The sequence below is a fragment of the Pseudonaja textilis genome, chromosome 2, assembly GCF_049901715.1.
Source record: "Pseudonaja textilis isolate UNSWEBS1 chromosome 2, rPseTex1.2, whole genome shotgun sequence".
Lineage (NCBI taxonomy): Eukaryota > Metazoa > Chordata > Lepidosauria > Squamata > Elapidae > Pseudonaja > Pseudonaja textilis.
In genome coordinates, this window is record NC_141991.1 from 243,672,088 (window position 1) to 243,692,978 (window position 20,891).

The following is a 20,891-nucleotide window of genomic DNA, read 5'->3' on the forward strand; positions in this document are numbered from 1 at the left end:
TTGTGACTTCCTGCTGGCTTCCCCATTGACTTTTCTTGTTGGAAGGTGGCAATGAAGATCACAAATGGTGATAATCTGATCACATGATGCTGCGATATCATTGCAAGCTGATCTCCAAGTACCCAGATCACAATCATGCGACTCCTAGGGACACTGCAACAGCTAAAACTTTTGATTCTATTCTATTCTATTCTATTCTATTCTATTCTATTCTATTCTATTCTATTCTATTCTATTCTATTCTATTCTATTCTATTCTACTCTATTCTTCTATTCTATTCTATTCTATTCTATTCTGCTATGCTATGCTATGCTATTCCATTCCTTGGAGGACCAAGTATGTCGGGCTCTGGGTACTCTGCAGGACCTAAAAGGCCGGCTGAGAATATCACTCTTTCAACACTATTATAAGTTCAAACTGTCGATGAATGAGTGGTTGTTAAGGAAGGACCACCTGTACTCAAATCTGCCATTTGGAGAGGGTACAGCTCTTGATTTTATTCTATGTAGTCTCTTTCACATTTGGAAATGGCTGTTCTAGTCCCTTGTTATCCTTCCTCAAAACAAGACATACTCAGTTCCTTCAGTCTTTCCATGAAAGACTTAGTTTTCTTCTAAGGTATCTGCCCCTTTTAGATTTTCTGAATTTTAAAATAATTTTGCTGTTGAATGTTATTAAATCAAGTTCCCAACTCCCAGCATTCTTCATTGCATGCCTATGCACTTGTTCAGTTTTCTGAAGGCAGAGCCTAACCAACGCAGAATATAGAGGAATTATTATTTCCCACAATTTGGAAATTATCCTTTTGTTGATGTAGCTCTTTTCTTTTCAGAAGTCTTCCCACACTGCTGACTCATGTTCAATTTGCAAAAGACTACTCTTAACAAGCCACATGTTCCCCATTTGGTATTGTGGTATTATATTTTTCCCAAGTAAAAACTTTGCATGTCTCAGTTAAATTTCATTCTGTCATTTCCAATCCAGTTCTCTAATCTCTCGACACAATTTTTCCTTCCATCTTCTAGATGTCTTCTTGGTCTTACAGCAGATGCTACTACAGCAAGTGAAGAACATAGCAAGGACCAGCTTTGTCAGTGCCAGTTGTTGTACCAATTGCCCCCTTTCCTGGATCAGCTACCAGAGCAAAAGTGGTCCATTTCATTTGATCTACCAGGGGAACAAGAGATCTCAGATCTAGCTGATGCAGAATGTTGCAGCTTGCTTGCTGATAGGTGTTAGCTGGTACACAATTGACATATACTGGAGTGATATCAGATGCTGGTTGGTTTCTGAGACCAGGTGGCTATCATCGCTTCTAAAAACTCATTATACTCCCAATCTTTGTAGTCTTCAAAACCATCTACTCCAAGTAGAATCTGCCCATTTAATATATGCTGGTTGAGAGGTGGCTGTGGTTGTCACTCCATAAAGTCTGACTCCATAGTCTCAGAGGCAGATCTTCTTGGACAGTTCTTTGCTCTGGGCCACCTTTGCTCTTGAGGTTATGAGGATTTCCTCCAAGCTAGTATTTACAGTGGCCATAAATTTGGTTGCTTTTCATAAAAGCTCTGGAGTAACTGGTGTCCTATATTGGGGATGGGTGACTTTAGTTAGTTTTAAACCATTAATGATTAGAGGCTTTATACCTTTTGATGTTATTGTTGTAGGTTTTGCAATATGGTTTTTATTTTACATAGAGAAGCTACCCAGGTCCTTGATGATTCTAGGGGATTTCCATACAAATGCAAGTAATGAATTAATAAATGAATATCATCCATCTTCGATCTTCCCCTTCTTTACCTATCAGTTTTGACAAGCATTCCTTCCACCTCTTCATTCAAGTCCTGAAGGACAGTTTTGGGCTCAGGACTGAATTCTATAGTAGTCTAATTGACATCTCTCTCCAGTTTCACGAGGAGCCATTGCTGAACACATGATGAGAATGGTTTAATCTAAGGCCTGGCACTAAGTCCATGCTTAACCAGGGTGACACATAACACCTTTCAGGTATGGAGAAAGCTTGGTTAATTAAAATACGAAGCAAGCAGATTATGCAGAATAGCAGAAACTAGATAGCAGAGAATTGTGATGTCATTCTGTGTATAGCCAAAATATTTGTTATGCTGAATTCCAATCTGTGGTTTAGTGGGAGATGAATAAAAAAATGGAAACAGAGTCCATCTTTGGAGATATTGGTATTTTAAATTCCAACAGAACAATTGTGCTTTTAAAAATAAGTTATATTTATGCAGATTTATTACAGTGACACACAAGAACTCATTTCTGCAATAATGTTGCCTTAACACTTCATTTTATCATCTGGATTATCCTTATCCCTTTATACAATTATTATTTTTAACCATACCGCATCTGATTTAATAACAATCATTTGTATTCTGGCCTCTGTTATCAGGAATAGTAAAAAATTATAAAATTAGTTTTCAGAGCTTAAAGCTTGCTTTTTTCTTTAGCAGATGCCTGTGCTGCTCACTATTTCTACCAAGCTAGGATGAAAACAGCTATTAAGGAAGTAACAGTCTCAAAGTAGAGCAACCCTTTTCTATAATTTGCACATTTCCTTAGGGCCTGGCAAAGTTTCATAAAAGATAACATGCCTCTGGAGACTAGTTAGATACATTCTTATTTACAGAAATACAAGATTTGGAAAAAAGCTGAGTTCAGAAGTTCACGAGTGTCTTAATACATGCCCCTCCATTCAATTGATGTTTTAAATTATATTTATTTTGTAGATATATTTATGATCAATGCTTCTTCATGTCTTGAGCGATTCTGTTGGTTCTTCTCTACCACTTGTATCGTTCACCAATCCTTTAAGTCGAGCTAAATGATGCAAAGCTCTATGAAAGAAAAAGACTATTCTGCTTACAATGCAAGTATACAAAAATACGTATAAAGTTAATTGACAGACTAACGATAGCATTCACACAATTTCCACGATAGCATTCATAGTCTTTGCCAAGCTAGGAATTTATGATTTATTGAGCAAGCTATAGTATCCTGGTCCACACAATCAGGGACATATTATATATTACACTCACCCTGAAACAAAACATTGTTACTTACTATATTATGTGTGAACCAGACTACCAAATTCCAAGGACTCAGTTCCTAACAGGCCAAGTCAATGCCCCCACATGTTCCTCGTAATGCAGATTATGTACCTCTAAAAGCATCATTTAATGTGGCTTTGGGCATTTTTGTTCAGGCTTAAGGATTATTGCTCTTAGACACATCATGGAATAAAAAACCCCATAATTACATTTTTCAAGTCTTTCTCCATATGCATATTTTTAGAGTATGCTGCCGCAGATAGGATTCACTGGAAGATTCTTGCTGCCCTATGTGCTTTGAGTGAAAGGAACTGGTAATGATGACAAAATGATAGGAGAGTAGCATATCCATAGGTTGCAACAAAAAGTGACCCAGAGATTACTTTTCATGAAGCCTCAAAGAATTTGCTTCAATTTTTAGTTCAGTAACATGCTTCCTATCATGGCCAGTTGGATAACTAAAGGGAAGTTTTAAGTGGCTCAGTGGAGGGCTAAGAAATCCAACTTAAAATTTACAAGTGGAATAAATTCACAATTTCTTCTCCATCCAATCCAGATTTAAAAATAACAAAATAAATAATTATACATTTGTTTGTCATGTAATTTAGGAAAGCCCAGTGATTTTTTTTTAAAAAAAACACCATTTTAATAGGACCTGTTACAAACTTCAAGTGGTCCTCAACTTACAAACATTCATCTAGTGACTGTTTAATGGCGCTGAAGTTACAGTGGCACCGAAAAAGCGATTTACAATTGGTCCTTGCAGTTAAGACCGTTGTAGGATTCTCACAGTCACATGTTCAAAATTGGGGAGCTCAGCAATTGGCATTATTTACAACAGTTGTAGCATTCTGGCAGTATTTACAATGATTTATCATTTGTAACCTTGACAGCCAGCTTCCGACAACCAAAGTCATTAGGGAAAGCCAGATTTGCTTAACGACCACGTGATTCATTTTAACAACTTCGGGGATTCTCAAGATATAGCAAGACTACTGTATGCACGAAAATGGAAGGACATTTCGATTCCCACCATGGACGAATGGCTACAGAAGTTGATGGAGCTGACAGAGATGACTAAACTGTTTTGATTAAAGAAAAGACTATAAGTACTTTTGTTGCTACATGGAGACAACTTCTGGGCTTTGTGCTTGAACTGGGGAAAAAAATGAAACTTTGGTTTTGGGTTTTACCAATTAGATTGATTTGTTGCTATAGAAATGGCTAGTTTGCATCGTTTTGGAAAAGTACAAAAGTCGAGGTTCGATGTAAATGCTTTATTCTACTAAAACCTAGAATCTGAAGTCAATACTCTTTTCTTTTCTCCATCCCCTCCTTACTTTTCTTTCCCCTTTTCCTCCCCACTGGGTCCTATTCTTTGCTTTCATATTTTTGTACTTCATAATATGAAGGGATTCTCTTAACAATTATGGTAAAAATGTTGTCTAATCAGGTGTAGCTCAGACTTGACAAGTTTCTGTTTAGCAGCAGAAATTCTGGTCCCATTTGTTAATCAAGGATTACCTGTAACTGTAAGACAAACTCTAACATCAAGCCTCTTTCCACAGGGTGCTTGTAAGAACACCATATTGTCATGAGACTGGTGACATCTCTCTCATTTTTATTGAACTTGCTCTATCATTTTTAATTTAAAAAAATTATCTTGAGGCTTGAGAACTTGATGCCACTATCCTGATGAAGGGCCCTATATGGTAGTCACAGATATTGCCTTGTGGGTCACTGAGCTGGGTCTAGGATAGGGGTGTCAAACTCAATTTCACTGTGGGACGCATCAGGGCTGTGGTTGACCTCGGAGAGCTGGGAGTGGGGGCATGGCTGGATGGGTGTGGCCAGTGTGATGCCACTCACTGACCCTGGCTGACTGGGCAGGTGTGGCTGGCATATTTCCTCTTCTCACTGGATAGACCAGACTGAAGTGACGCGGGCCGGCGCCTTACATTTTCCAGGATGGCAATGCAGGATTCAACCACATTATGGCCTTGAGTTCGACACCCCTGGTCTAGGATGATTCACAACAGCCAGGTGGGCGTGGATGGGTATGCGCATGCTTGGCTGCCAGCAGTTCAGAGAGATGAGGTGGGATCTTGGTGGGATGCTAAGCTGTCCCCACATCCAGTTAACCAGGGCGACTTTTTCCGCACCGACTCAGCTGCCCCCATCCGCATCCACTCGGCTACACCCAATTGGCCCCATCCATTGGGCTGCACCGAGCCACCCATACCCACCCAGTCACACTGGCCCAGCTGCGTCCATCTGTCCACATCCACCTATCCACGTCAATGCTGTAAGTCATCTCATTCCAGTGCTGAGCTAGTGCGTTCTCAGTGAAAATGCCAGCTTCGACGGGCAACATTTCAATGATTTCCCTTCTCCGTGAAAAGAGTTGAAGAGGGGAAAAGATGAAATCATCCACATGAGGTCACCTTAGGATAGGCTACTGGCATGGATCCTAAACCTCCTAGGTTGTGGAAAGGGTGCTTCAAAGCATCAACTAAAACCCAGGCACACTTCAGCGTAGCTGGACTGGAAATCTCAGCCTCTGAATGTCAGCGCCTCTTACCTCTGAAGAGACTGGGCCACAGGGATCATATCACAATCGGTTAACTTGAAATCTTCATCTTCACTTGAAACCTTATTAAAAAAAAAAAGGAGGAAACTTTGCTCAATAGCATAGTCTGGGGTGGAGGTTATTTTATTATTGTTGTTATTTCTCTTTGAGGGAAAATCCAAAGGTCAAGTTTAAAAGAATGTTTCACTTTCCAAGGTATTGACAAACAAGAATGATTTCATTGTACAGCTTACTCAAGTTTAAATATTTGGAGCTCCATATAATTCCATGAAAAAAAAAAAAATCTACCGTATCTTTGGCACTGAATGTTATCAAAGATTCCTGATGTACGAGAAAACACAAGGAAGTCTAAGCAAATAAGTAACAGTAAAGGATAGTGCTTCCTTCAGTTATTTCCTAAACAAAACTTTAAATCCTGCAATATGCCTGTGTGTAGATCTAATCTAGATTTAGTCATCTGTTGCTCAACCTTTTAGCTATTAATATTTCCTGTAATCAACGATCAGTTTTTCTCATCCCTTTGCCTGAAACTTTGCTTCAGCTCAGTAAACTCGGAGGGTTTTCTACCATGAACAGCTCATTTCCAATCCTGCCACAATGTTTCTCTGACTTTGCCCGTATGAAACACAATGTTTCCGTGTTTGGGAACACTGTCCGTATGAGCCAACATCAGTGGTGGGTCAGAGGGCTCAATGGTCTCCTTTGCCATTGTGGGATAGGCTGAAGTCCTGCTTCCTTCAAGGTTGATGATCTGTGGTGCAGGGCCTACAGAGGAAAACCCAGCCCCAAAGGATGACCCTACCTCTGCCATGCTAGACACTTGATGATGATACTCTCAGGTAGTCCCTGACTTACGAGCTCAATGGAGCATGCCCATTATAGTTGTAAGTTGTGATGGGTATAAGGTGAGTCACCCAGATGACCTACCCAAATTTATAACCTGTTCTGCAGTGGTCGTTAGGTCAATCAACCGTTCGCCGCGGGCCAGGTTTGCTGAAAACTGGAAGTAAATGCAGGTTTGGAACAAAAATGTTGTAATGCTGCAAACGGCTGCAAATGTGTCCTGGTTACTGACCATCTGAAATGCAGTCATGTGACTGAAGAACTGGGGACAGCTGCTGGGATTTCAGAACTGGGCTAAGTACAGGTAGTCCTCGACTTACAACAGTTCATTTAGTGACCGTTCAAAGATACAACGGCACTGAAAATAGTGACTTATGACCGCTTTTCACACTTACAACCTTTGCAGCATCTCCATGATCACGCGATCAAAATTCAGACGATTGGCAGCTGGTTCATAGGTCATCGCCTGATCACCTTTTGCGACCTTTTGGCAATGAAAGTCAATGGAATTCACTTAATGGCCAGGTTACTAATTTATCAACTGCAGTGATTCACTTAACAACTGTGGCAAGGGCATAAAATGGGGCAAAACTCACTTAAAAAATGTCTCACTCAGCAACAGAAATGTTAGGCTCAATTGTGGTTGTAAGTTGAGGACTACCTATACCATTGGGCAGGTCTGTTGTAACTTCAAACAGTTGCTAAGTGACCAGTCGATTGTAAGTTGAAGATAACTTGTATAAATCGTCCTCAACTTACGACAATTTGTTTAGTGACTGTTTGAAGTTACAATGACACTGAAAAAAGTGACTTATCACCGTTTGTCACACAACCATTGCAGCATCTTCATGGTCACATGATCAAAATTCAGATGCCTGACAGCTAGCATGTATTTATGATGGTTGCAGTGTCCAGAGGTCACGTGTTCACCTTTTGTGACCTACTGACAATCAGAGTCAATGGGGAATCCAGATTCAGTTAACTCTCAGGTTACTAGCTTAAGAACTGCAGCGGTCCACTTAGCGACTGTGGCAAGTAAGGTCGTAAAATGGGACAAAACTCACTTAACAATTGTCTTGCTTAGTAACAGAAACTTTGGGGTCAATTATGGACTACCTTTATTGGGGAATGTAGGGTTTGGTTTCCTTCTGGCATAACACCCACAGATTCCTACAAGTTCCACTTCTCTAACTTTTTTCTGTATGATAGGCCTGTGTGGGGTTTTATTGTTGTTGTTAAATGGAAGTGTTTGTAAACGTCTGTGAGCCAGGCATGACCTGCCTATTTAATTATAGGGAGAACTTGACAGAGAGGTGAGAAAAAAGTTGAAGTTCGTTTTGATTGTAGGACAGAGACCACTCAAATTATATCTAATTGTTCAATGAAGTAGCCACAATTATCTCATTAACTGAATTGACCAAACAGGTACGTTATTTTTCTTTTACTTTGATTATTCAATGCATCCCCTGGATTCCTCTTTATTCCTGAGGTAGATTACAATAATAAAAACAAAAGTCAATGGATACATAACAACATTCAATCCAGCATTCATAACATTAACGATTAAAAGTTTGGGAACAGAGATGTGTTTAACCATTGAGTCAGAACTCAGAAGGCTAAGAAAGTGGGATGAGTATCTTTTCTCATCTCCAGAGGTTAGAATAGCATGGAATAAGAGAGTTGGAAAGGACCTTGGAGGTCTTCTAGTCAACCCCTTGCCCAGTCTTCCTCCTATGCTTGTCAAACCTACCATAGCACTTCTCCATTTTCATTATCTGGTTCCTTCAGAACTGTGAGGGGGAACCTATATATATATCCCGGAGGCAAGCCGGTTTGCCAAGATTTGCCTTAACTCTGATGGAATATAACTCATGTGCTGCCACATAGGATAAGGAGGCTTTGATATCTCCTGGTGTTTTCAGGAGGATGACGGACAAGTTATTGTTGTTTTTATACCCAAGGGCTGCTGGCCCAATCCCGGTTTCTGGGTTTGAAATGGGAGGTGACCATTGTTAGTGCTGCCTGGCCTAATCATGGTCCCTAAGGTTGAAAGAAGCTTGAGACAGATTGCCTATTTGGGGAATAGAAGATGGCTGGTAACTCACCAACTACACAGCTATGCCATCTTCATGCTCCTTGTCCAGACTCCTGCTTTTCCCCCCTGCCACTTGTGAACCAGCACACCTCCCCTCATTGGCTCTTCCACGAGGAGGAAAAGGATGGTGAAAACGGATAAGGAATCTCCTGGCACATCATCACTTGGGGCTCTGCACCTCGTGTTCTCCAGTGCAACCTGCCTTCCAGCTGGTTTCAGATGTTTCCACCACCCAAAAAGGGCCCTTCTGTGAATCCTTATTTTGATCTCCCTCTTGGGTCCTATATATTTTTCTTCCTACACTTTGCCTACCAGGTCTTGTATTAGCACACTTCCTTTCTCTTTATTTGATCTTGTTTCATCATCTGCCTTTTTTATTTTCCCCTTTCTATCACTCTTTCATACGCGTGGGGTGGGTGGGTGGGAATGCAATATAATGCTGTCATTGTCTCAAATTGGACCTTAAAGGAGATGCTTCTCTTTTCTAAAAGGCAGAGCTGAAGGGCTACATCAGGTGATAAGAATGAAAAAATAGAACCTCCAAACTATAATGTAACTATTACACTCCGATTCCAATAATTTACCAGTAGAACTCACAGGAAACTGAAAACACTCACTGGAAAAGATATGCAAAGCATTCAGAGAAGCTAAAAGATTTTTTCTCTCCACAGAACTGTATAGTTTAAAGGTAGAACCACATATGGGGGTTTCCTTCATGGGTCCTTAGACACATCCATCCATCCACTGATCTGCCATCTTTGGGAGAAAATGTCAAAGTCTCACCACTCAAGAATAAATCTAGGAACTCAGACCTGCAGTCAGGAGCTAATAGTGCAGAGCCAGATGCAGATAAGCGTACAATAATTAAACACCATGGAGAATCTCGTTTTTCACAGAGCTGCTTACTTTGGGGGACTCTTCCTTTGATCTGTCAGATTTGTTTTTGTGAAAGCTGTGCTGAACGGCTTGAAGGTTAAACAGCATAAGTTTCAAAGCTTCTACAGGACCATGATGATTTCCACCCGAAAAAGTACTCTCCTGGAATCAAAGAAAGAAAGACTCTGCCTATCAAAGTTATCTTTCCCAAATGAGACTTTTGGACTGTGGGGTAAAATTGAATTTCCCCCCATGTTTACTTCCTATTACCTATAAAGAATATTCTGAAATCTCTGTAGGAAATCTCTTCTTTAGCCTTTGTTCTGTCCTAAGACAGAAATATTGTATTCAATCAGATATTTGAAACCTAATAGTTAAGAAGTCTAACCAAAACATTCCCTTTAAGCTCTGGGCATTTGGACAATATTGAAACAGAAGTATGGCACCATGATTCCCTCCAGAATATGAGTTTTTCTGGAATTAAAGCTAGATCAAGGTAGTTGAGGGAAACAGCACAAATGATTGTAAATGATACGTCAAATGTAAACAATCAAATCTAAATTTAAATTTCCTTTACATTTATATTTTACCTTTATTTAGCTTATTATTTACTTTCTTTCTGCACTTTACTTGCTGGCATTCCTGGCTTTATTGTTGCCTCAGTGAAATTGAGACCATTCACCCACATACCTAAACTAGTATTGACAATTGTTCAAAATCTTTGGAAATCCCTGCTCTAACTAATGCAGGCTTAACGTTAATGTTCACCCCTTCATGTTTTATTTACCTGTTGACCATTCTGCAAACAGTCTTCTAAAAAGTTATTGACCATGCTGGCCTTGGGGTTTGGTGGAGAATTCTCCTCCACACAGGATATAGGTACCGGAGATTTTCTGTAGATAGAAATTAGGAACCTGAAGTAAGAAACACTTTTTAAAAAGTTTCTGCATTAAGTTTACACACTATAATTGAAAAAAAGAATCTTTACAATCCAAGAATAGCCCAATAAATACATTCATAAATTCCAATCATTCTGTTTTTCCCTTCAATTTTTAGCTGCTTATCCTTTTTTCCTTTATGGGTTTGTTATTGGCTTTGAGAGCTCTAACTGCTGTTCCTTTCAAACTCATCAGATAGACCCTCATTAAAATTCTTGCCTGCAAGACAGCCTTTTTGATAGCTTTAATCTCAACTAAGATACTTGGACAACTAGGGGCTTTCTCGGTATCAAGGGATCCAGGCAAATTCCATCAAAACAAGGTGATGCTACAACTGAATCCTTTTTGTGATCGAGGCCAGTGCCAGATTCCACTGAGCCCAAGAGACTAAGCTTCCCAATTTCTTCCTGACCTAGCCATCCAACAAAATGAACCAGGCACCAGCTAAACGCCTCCAGGTTATTAATACCAGAGAATATAACAATGAGAGCCAGAGGACTGAAAGGTTATTTGTCCCCAACAGAGCAGGAAAACTGGGAAGATACCCATCATCAGTTAGTGGGTCAGGGAATGCATTGCTTTCATATAAAGCAAGATACACCTATCTTAGGGCATCACAACTTCCTCCCTCAGGGGAGTGGCTACATTAACAGTTCTACTACTAAATAGTAGATTTGAGCCAAACCTTCCAAGTTCATTAGAAAATAGGCAAATTTGACTTCTTGCATACAGTATCCATTTCCTGTCAGTTCCATCCTTTAACACTAAGAATGGTATTAGACTTATTATGAAGTGCTATTCTGGTCACTGGTGATGGACCAGATCGTCCCACCTTATCAGAAGGACTCAGATATAGTTCTAGTAACTAAAGATTTAATTATTAGTTGCTTCAGTTTGCTATTGCAATTTCTTGTGGGGTTTTTTTTGGTGCTTCTTGCTGGACTAGGTTTTTATTTGATACAATTGAATAAAGAAATTGAACTACACTTAGCTAAGATTTATGCATGCATATATTTTTTTGTGGGACAGCAAGGAATCTTTAAGCCTTGCTTTCTAGCTTGAAAGAGTAAAGTTAACTTTTTCTTGTTTAGTCCACTATCAGTGCCCAGAAAGGCACTTCGCAGTAGGAGGTCAGTTTCTTTCTTTCTTTCTTTCTTTCTTTCTTTCTTTCTTTCTTTCTTTCTTTCTTTCTTTCTTCTTTTCTTTTCTTTCCCTCTTTCTCCCTCTCTCTCACACATACACCAAAGTACCTTCCTAGAAAATTGAGCTATTATTCACCAAGCAACAAATATACTAGGTCAGAATGGCTAAAAAATAATAAAAATGCACAAGCAGATTCTCGGCTGCCATTTTTCCAACTCTTCAATCTTTCCAAAGAATCTATTCCCAGATTTACTATCCTCTATAAAAATCATACTTTGAAAATGCAACTCAAATGCAGAATTTCCTAAGAGAAGGAACAAAATAAGCAAATGTCAAAATGAATGAGCAAAGAATTGCTGACGTGGATTTTGTCCCCCAACTTTGTTGCCAGGCGAATGGCTGCACAGCACTTGTCACCTTGTTGACTAAACAGGAGTGCCTACTCATTGTGGGGGTTTTAGGGAGAAACAGGAAGGTTTTGGAGTGGACTTCAGAGAAATGAGGATCTCACAGAAAGGGTCTCCAGAGCCATAGAAAGATTTTTCTCTCCCGCCTTTTCTTAAGTACAACAAATTTATTAAGTAAGCAAGTTGCTGAGGTGAGCTGGTGAATAAAGCATGCATTTCTTATGTTGCGGGAAAAATAAGAGCAGAAAGATGTATTGCCACCTTATTTGAAAAAATAATAAAGGTGGGAAAGAAAGAAAGAAAGAAAGAAAGAAAGAAAGAAAGAAAGAAAGAAAGAAAGAAAGAAAAAAAAATAAATCTGGCCATGGTTTTCTGATTACAGGTAGTTTTTATTACCTTTCTTTATTATTATTATTAATTATTGTTATTATTATTGTTGTTGTCTGTTTGCAGTTACGATGGGGCTGAAAAAAAGTGAGTTATAATCGGTCCTCACGCTTCCAACCATTGCAGCATGCACACAGCCATATAATCACAATTTGGGCACTTGAACACAGGCATGTATTTACAATGGTTGCAGCATCCCAGAATCGTGTGATCACTGCTTGTGATCTTCCCAGCCCGCTGCCAGTAAGCAAAACCAATGGGAGACTTGAGCCGGTTTTGTTTTAACAACCACACAAATCACTTAACCATGTGATTGGCATAATGACTGCAGCAAAAAGATCATAAAATCAGTCACCGTCACATGATGACCTACTTAACAACTGCACCATTTAGTGATGGAAGTTTGAGGGCTACCTATATGCTCCAAACCTGCCAAGAAAATATATTAGTTTACTAAGTTCTTTCCAGGATCCTGACTGTGTTCTTCCTTATTTCTTTATTTATATGAGAAATATTGGTGCTTTCAATTGCTCTATCATAGCCCAGGTTGCCTCAAAACATTTACTGGGCTTACCTGAACTGCACTAAAAGGGACTGAAAGAATCTGCACAGCCATACAGAACATAAAGACCTGGTCAAAAGGGCCCAGCAGAGATTATGCTACTTGAGACTTCTCAGGAAACAACAACTGAATGAAAAACTGCTGGTGTCCTTCTACCGCTGCACCATAGAGAGTATTTTAACTTACTGCACCTGTATATGGTTTGCCAATTGCACAGGGGCAGATAGGAAAGCACTCCAGAGGGTTAACATCATTGCCCAGAAGATCAGTGGTTTCCCTCTCCCTTCTCTGGAAGAGGTTTATAGCTCCTGCCGCCTTAAGAAAGTTCAAAACATTCTCCAAGATCTATCTTATCCTGAGAACCCTTTTTTTTGAATTATTACCATCTGGCAGATGGTACAAAATAATAAAAACAAGGACAAATAGGCTGAAAAACAGCTTCTATCCCAGGGCAGGAGCTCTTTTGAATTCTGCTGTATAGTGCAGTGTTGGTATAGTGTTGGGGGTTTTCGGTTCAGTGTGTGGAGTGTAAAGGATGTGTGTTTGTATTTATTTTCATGATCATGATGTGCACTAAAGATTTCGTTGTAAGAGGTGCAATGACAAAAAGAAACTAAACTAAAGAAGGTGCCACTTGCATTGCTCCCCCAACTAGGTAGTTATGCCTCTTATGATGTTGGAAACATCTGCACACTGGAATCAGAGAACAAGCAACAGTGAGATGGAACCCAACTGTTCACTATTTTCATAGGAAGTCACAAGGGAAGTGGGAAGAACTTCCTTGGAATAAGGCAATAGCAAATAATTTTTGTAATTTTGAAAGAGAAAACTATACGGAAGTGTCCATGAAGCCACCAGGAGTTGAACATGACTCAAAAGGGAATTTACTACACCTTTTCATTTTCACATCCATATTCTAGTATTTTATCTGATACCTTTGTATCTCTGAACTGAGTGGTATAATAAATTATGTATGTGTATATATGTATATTTCTGCTGCTAAGCAAGGCAGGCAAGTTTTCTCCTTTTGTAACCTTTCTTGCCATAATCGTTAAGTGAATCAGTGTAGCTGTTAAGTTAGTAACTTGGTTATTAAGTGAATCTGGCTTCCCCAATGACTCTGCTTCTCGGAAGGTTGCAAAAGGAGATCACATGTCCCTGGGATACTGCAGCCGTCATAAATATGAGACAGTTGCCAAGTGTCTGAATTTTGATTATGTGACCATGGCAATGCTGCAAAGCTCATAAGTATAAAAAATGGTCATGTAACTTTTTTCAGTGCCATTGTAACTTTGAATAGTCATTAAACAAATGGTTGTAAGTCAAGGACTATCTGTATTCAATGTCAACGGTTAATAAAGCCTGTGGGGAAATAACTTGGCATTTCCCAATTCTTTTTTTTTTTGCCTTCTGACCTTGAATGTTGACAGCTATTTCCCTCTGCATTAAATGTGGAGCAATGTTCCTAAAGGAAACAAGTTACATTTTTCAAAGAAAAGACATAGCAGTTTTCCTTAAACAAAGCCCTGTCCACACGTTTGACACAGTTCCTGGCCATTGACCTTCCCAAAGCATTGTGTGCTCCTGTAACAGAGAATCCCAGTGGAGAATGCAGTAAGCACAAAAGGAATGACCAGTTTTTGAACACATAAGCAGGCTTGGCTTGTGGCATAGAGAAAAGGGCCAAAAATCTTCAAGGAAAATTATTTGCCCCTTGGGGGATACTGAGCCAGTGTGAAGCCAGTGGGTAACAGGGACTGGTAGGTTATAATAGCAGTGAAGAATTTTGCAGATGCCACTTGCAATTTGGTAGCTTCTCAAGCTACTAGGGAGAAGTGAATCTGGAACTCTGTGTTCTTTTGTTAATACAATGATCTGGAGACGGCTGATGAAGCTAAATGGCTGAGGGATCAGGAGAGATAGTGAGTATACAGTTAAAACTACAGGTGCACTCGTGAAAGAGACAACTTTCAAAGGGGAGCGGACAAACTCATGAAGAATCTGGTTTCACCATTACGACAACAGGGTCTAACAGGGGTCTTCTTCTTAGGTTTCTTATACAAATGCCATCATTTTATCATATTCAAGCAGGTTGAAGAAACTGGTATTTCTCAGGCTATTGCTGAAGAGTCCCACTCTGTGTATCCATAAAAAACTTAATGGAATTCTTGTATACTCACAAACCAATTGGAACGTTATCCCACACTCTTTCTGCTTCTAGAATATCCACTGTACATGGACTGCCGTCATTTTTCAGGAGACTGGTTGATTGCTCAGCTGAAGGTTCCAGCGCCCTCCTTGCTTTCTGAATTAGTTTCTCTGTGTCATCTAAAATAATTATGTCACAATTAAAGAGTCACATATCATGCATAAGATACATATTGTATATTCTTTCAAATAAATACGAATGTCTAAAGCAGGGTTAGGAGCCCTCGGGAACAGTGGTTAGAAATGCAGTATTGCAAGCAAACTCTGCCACAGCCTGGAGTTTGATTCTGATGGGGCTCAAGGTTGACTCAGTGTTCTATACTTCTGGGGTCAGTAAAATGAAGACCCAGATTGTTGGGGGCAATATGCTGACGGAGTGCTGTGGGGAAGTATATAAGTCTAAATGCTACTCCTATTCACAGCCGTGGCAATTTTAAGATCAGTGGATTTCAGCTACCAGAAATCCCTAACCAGGACCAACCCATGAAGAATTCTGAGAATTGAAATTAACAATTGCACTTTATTCATTAAATTACTGATAAACAAAGCATAGTCTTCACAGTACCTAAACCTAATCACTGTGAGACATTTTCAAAAGTTGACTAAGTCTGGCATCAAAATAAATGCTATTATGTATTACCTATAAGCGGATCCTTGTGCTCTCTTAAGCCCTGCAGTAGAAAACAGGCACTTGGAGAATCTTTTGGGCAATTTGATTGAGTATCACATTCATGCTTTAGGCTCAACATATCATTATGTCTTTTAATATTTTGAAACTCCATCAACTCCTGATTATCTTGCAAAAACAGATGTGAGGTCTGTGTAGAATTTTCATTACTTGAATCCAATAAGAGATTGTGGTTCTTCAGCCAGATGGGATATTTGGATTCAGGAATACTACTGAGGTCTGAAATGCTCAACTCAGTTTTATGGCTTGTTAGCCATCTTGGATAATTCTTATGAAGCATGGTCTCTCGGTTGGCAAGCTGGTCATTCCCCGGCAGCACAGAATGATGTTTTGGAAATTTATATCGTGTACCCTTTTTTCTGCCAGCTTCATGGTATGAAGAGGGAAGCAAGGAATTTTTCAAAGAATCTTCTTTTTCTTTATCGTGGAAGGATGAAGTCCAGGGATGAGAACAAGAAGCAGATGTTGTCCAGGACCTCCTGTTCACATTGCTTCTCTGAGCTAATGACCTAGAGATCCTGAAAGAGAGGGAACCATCTGCAGGTAATGCTAAAAGATCATCTGTAGTCAGACTGACTATATCTGGCTCATAAACAATTCTTCTTCCCAGACGTCTATGCTGCTTGGCATTTTCTAAAACAAGAAGAGACATAATTTGACTTAATCTACAGGTTCCAAGAAAGAAAAATATTTCAAAAGTTACTTGTAATCATTCTTGTCAGTCAGCCAGCCAACAGAACGTTCTATACCATCTTTTCCTTCTAATGTTGAGGCTTATTTCTAGAGATTAAAAGACACTTTTTCCATCAAGAAATGAGCTATTTTTTCAAACCATTGGTGCTATCAAATGATGGTCCGGATACCACATTCTTTAAAGGCTGAAATTTTGAAGATTTTAATTATCTCAATATAAACTTTCATATGACAATGCGGAAATCTTGGGAGATTTGCTGATATTGCAATGTTTGGGACAGCTGTTAAAACTGGTTTCGGGACCTACAGGGATCATTTTAGGAGATAATGGTGATTCACCAGCCATTGGCAGTTGCTAACTGAAGCCCTATATTTTCTTGATAGACATGTGGTTTTTTTTGTCAAATACTTTTACCAGTCCTACCTGAATACAAATACATTATTTTGACTATTTAATCACATAAATAACATAACATAAATATGCAAAGACAAATTAGTGTCCAGCATTTCAAGTTATATTGCTGGCTGGGTGACTTTGAGGCAATGACTAATTCTTAGCCCAACCCCTGTCACAGAGTTGTTTCTTGGGGGAAAAAGAAGCTGAGGCATAATGTACATTGCTTCCAATTCTACAAAGTACAGGCAATATAGGAATGTAATAATAACAACAATAATAATATGAATTATCATATCAACTACATGGGTTAACTTTTACTTATTTTCATAAAACGTACCACCAACTCATATTAAAAAACACAAATGCACTACAAGATAGGAATCCAAATAACATTAGATACTTCTAGAAAATCAAGGCAAAGAAGAGGAAGAGGAGGAAGAAGAGAAGAAAGAAGTTGAAGTCATAAACTACATGGGCTTAGCTTTCACTTATATTCTTCATGAAATGTACCAACCCATATTAAAAAAAAAACACAAATATACATAACACTGGGAATACAAATAACACCAAACTTGTATAAGGAACACAGGAAATTGTGTGAGTTGGTTATAGATGGGTACCATAAACATCTAATAAATACATTTAACAAATAAATGAATAAATAAGAAATATATATTAGCTTGGCATTTGGATGTTATTTTCAGATTGACCTCTAATAAAGATTCCTCCACGCACACATTACAGAAAAGGAAACATATACACATACCACTCTTGGTCTCAAAATCATCCTTTGAGGACCTGAAATTTTCAGAAGCCCTCCAAAGAATTTCAATTTTTCCAGGTCTGACATCTGGCGATGAAAGATTGAGATCAAAATCTTTAATGTAGGCCTCTAAAGCTTGAGATGCAGAGCTATACAATTTGTCCTTGTATTGGACTGAACCGTGACTCAAGGAGTCATGGCCACTTTTAAAGTTACCACTTGCTAGAAGAGATGACACAGTTGTTTCTGGAGAGCAGCTATTATTTTTTTTAACCAAGCAGGACATTACTTTTCATTCAGGGGCCATCTGCAACTTTTGCTGAAGCTTTCAAGAACTGTCAATAAGCAAGAAAATACAGATTTTGAGAGTCCTCCTAAGACACAATAATACATTTTCAAATCTGCTTTGATTTTCACATTTAATACATCCCCCACCCCCAGAAAAGAAGAGGTATAATTTAAATTATTTCATTTATAATTTATATTGACTGTGGTAGTTTTATAGTGTGGTAGGTATACTATACAGTTAATGACAGAAAACCAAAATATTTTTTGCTAAATTGGATAGCAAATTAAATCACAATCCTGAAAGAGAAACTACACTGTATAGTTTGATACAACTATTTTGTCCCAGGGTTCTCAACTAGCTTATGAAAACTATGGTATTACAGATTTAAGTAAAAACAAGAAAGATACTATGCCGATTTTATATTCAACATTTTACAGGAAGAGGAATTTATAGTGAATGAAGCAGAGGAAGAACAATTTGGAGCAACTCATTGCTGGCTGTTCCAGACTTTAGACTACAGAAAGTTTAGCATTTTGTGTTTATCCAGGCTTGAATTCAACCAGGGTTGGAAAAATATAATATATATCTTACATATTGTGACCCCAGTCAATTGTGATTTACTTCATAAAAGAGCTATAATTAGCACCTCAACCCTGTAATCTCTTATTATTATAGTTCATCACACAGTCAGCCAGATATTTAGACTAGCTTTGACACTTTTATCCACCTGAGTCTGGGAAGGACTTGAGATTGGCAGATGTTGTTTGATGGCGTTAAAGGTATTATTGCAAGATGTAAGTTACTCCAAGTAAAGCTGCCTTTTGCAATCCCAAAATATTTGAGGCACCACTTGAACTATCTCTGCATTCCCAAAATCCCCATCCGCCAATTGCAAAAGACAACTTTATTTGGACAAACTTAAAAGTCATCTATTATTATTGATACCATTTTGTTTGTTGTTTTCTTTTTGGCCATAAATTATTCAATAACTTAAATTATTATTTCAATTAACTGCATTAATAATAATCTAAATTCTTTTATTATTTAAAATAATTTTAATTAATAATTGAAAAGAGTATGGTTGGTTTGCATAGTCAAATGTTTAGGCTGGATTTGGTATTTTTATCCACTGATCAAGTCTTTCCCAGAGAACTTGGATAGGCAGATGTTGTTTAATGGTCTTTGTTTATTTTTATAAATTTTATTACTTAAATATTAAAATATTGGACACAGTACAACCATCCTGGCATTGTCTCTTGCCATACACACTAAGGCATAAAACAGATAACATACTCATCATGCATTTCTAATTGTATACAATTATTCTATCTAGTATATTTACAGCATGCAATCTCGCACATTGCTAATTTTTATACATTTATTTTATCCATTGTACTCAATTACATTTGCATAAATAATACCAACTTTCCATTTTACAAATCCTAGTTATTTTCTGTTCTGGCTCCCTCCTCTCCATTCCGAACATTGGTAAAATTTATTCCATAAAAAATTTATATCATGATATTCTGTCTCTCCTTTATTCTTTAGTTCTAACGTCAGTCAAGACGTCAGTCTAACAACAAAACAGAGACTGTCTTTAATGCCAATGGTGTTCCAGTGGTGCTCCAATTGTTTTGGGATTGCATCCAAGGCCTTTATAAAAATAAAAATATGGTCGTTTGCATGCCCAGCCAGACGTTCAGACTGAAGTTGGCATTTTTGTCCACCTATCACAAGGGTCTTCAAACTTGGCAAGTTTAAGGCTTGTGGACTTCAACTCCCACAATTCCTGAGCTAACATGACTGGAGGAGGAATTCTGGGAGTTGAAGTCCACAAGTCTTAAAGCTGTCAAGTTTGAAGACCCCTGACCTATCAAGTCCTTCCCAGATGTTGCTGTTTGCTGGCGTTAGTAGAGATGTAGCGGCTGGATGTCAGCTGTTGCAAGCAAAGCTGCTTTTTGCAATAGTAAATGAATCTCACCACCATCTAATATTATGCATGTCTGTACATCTATCCAATTCAACTGCTGAATAAGAGCCCTTGAGATAACACACTTACCAACTGTTGGTAGTTAATTATACGTTTCTGCCATGCCTCTAAGATTAACTTCATGCCTAAACCATCAATTTAATTCCATTTACCAGAAAAGAAGTTACATCTCAGAACATATACAGGCACTCCTCAACTTACGACCACAATTCAGCTCAAAGTTTGTGTTGCTAGGTGAGAAATTTGTGAAACAAATTGTGCCCCATTTTACAACTTTTCTTATCTCCGTTGTTAAGCGAATCACTGCAGTTGTTAAGCGAATCTCGTTTCCCCGTTGACTTTGCTTATCAGGAGGTCACAAAAGGGGATCGTGCGACCTCGGGGCACGGCGGCTGTCATGAATGTGAGTTGGTTGCCAAGCATCCGAATGTAAATTGCATGACCCTGGGGATGCTACCACAGCGGTTAAGTGTGAAAAATGGTCCTAAGCCACTTTTTTTTTCAGTGCCGCTTTAATCCGGTCACTAAACGAACTGTGGTAAATCGAGGCCTACTTGTATAGAGTTTAGAATAGAACAGAATTAGGAATAAGAATAGAAATAGAATGAGCTGGAAGGGACCTTGGAGGTCTTCTAGTCCAGCCCCCCTGCTCAAACAGGAGAACAGCCTCATTTATTGTTTTTATAACTGAGAAGGGATTCCGGCAGTTTCAGAGGCTGCCCTAATTCTTTCCGGGCTCCTCCGGCCGTATAAAAGAAGAAATCCAACCGCTCTCCCCCTCGACCTCACCTGCCTCCCCGGCGAGATCTCCCGCCCGCCGGTTTGAAAACACCTCAGCCCTCAGAGCTCTGGGGCCAATGGCGCCGGCTGGACTCCAACACGCATGCTCCGTCCCTGCCGCGCGCCCATTGGCTCACGCGAGGCGCAAGCGGAGAGCCCGGAACCACAAC

At 39.0% G+C, this 20,891-nt stretch overlaps 1 protein-coding gene and 2 long non-coding RNA genes across 8 annotated transcripts in view; 1 reads left to right on the top strand and 2 right to left on the bottom strand.

Moving 5' to 3' along the window:
- Nucleotides 1-10,354, top strand: part of LOC148127446 (uncharacterized) — a 16,255-nt gene extending 5,901 nt beyond the window's left edge. For 2 of the 3 annotated variants that reach the window (XR_015742411.1, XR_015742410.1), the window contains one exon: nucleotides 1,027-10,354. This is a non-coding gene — a long non-coding RNA (uncharacterized LOC148127446). The remainder of the gene's footprint in view (nucleotides 1-1,026) is intronic. The other variant, XR_015742412.1, reaches the window with a different exon arrangement.
- Nucleotides 1-20,891, bottom strand: part of LOC148127445 (uncharacterized) — a 475,162-nt gene that overhangs the window by 282,599 nt on the left and 171,672 nt on the right. The gene's annotated exons all lie outside the window — the stretch shown is intronic.
- Nucleotides 2,077-20,845, bottom strand: C2H18orf54 (chromosome 2 C18orf54 homolog). Of its 4 annotated transcripts, none has more exons than XM_026715101.2 (8): nucleotides 20,731-20,845; nucleotides 17,666-17,997; nucleotides 15,762-16,442; nucleotides 15,094-15,241; nucleotides 10,264-10,369; nucleotides 9,507-9,638; nucleotides 5,654-5,724; nucleotides 2,077-2,859 (listed from the first exon to the last, which is right to left on the bottom strand). In XM_026715101.2, the coding sequence occupies exons 2-8, from the start codon at nucleotides 17,946-17,948 to the stop codon at nucleotides 2,775-2,777; spliced, it is 1,506 nt and encodes a 501-aa protein (XP_026570886.1). In that variant the 5' UTR covers nucleotides 17,949-17,997; nucleotides 20,731-20,845; the 3' UTR covers nucleotides 2,077-2,774. The 4 variants fall into 4 exon arrangements, with proteins under 4 accessions (XP_026570886.1, XP_087783613.1, XP_087783614.1 ...); XM_087927487.1 differs by having other exon boundaries at nucleotides 10,264-10,390; nucleotides 20,731-20,831; XM_087927488.1 differs by lacking the exon at nucleotides 20,731-20,845 and adding an exon at nucleotides 20,094-20,682 and having other exon boundaries at nucleotides 10,264-10,390.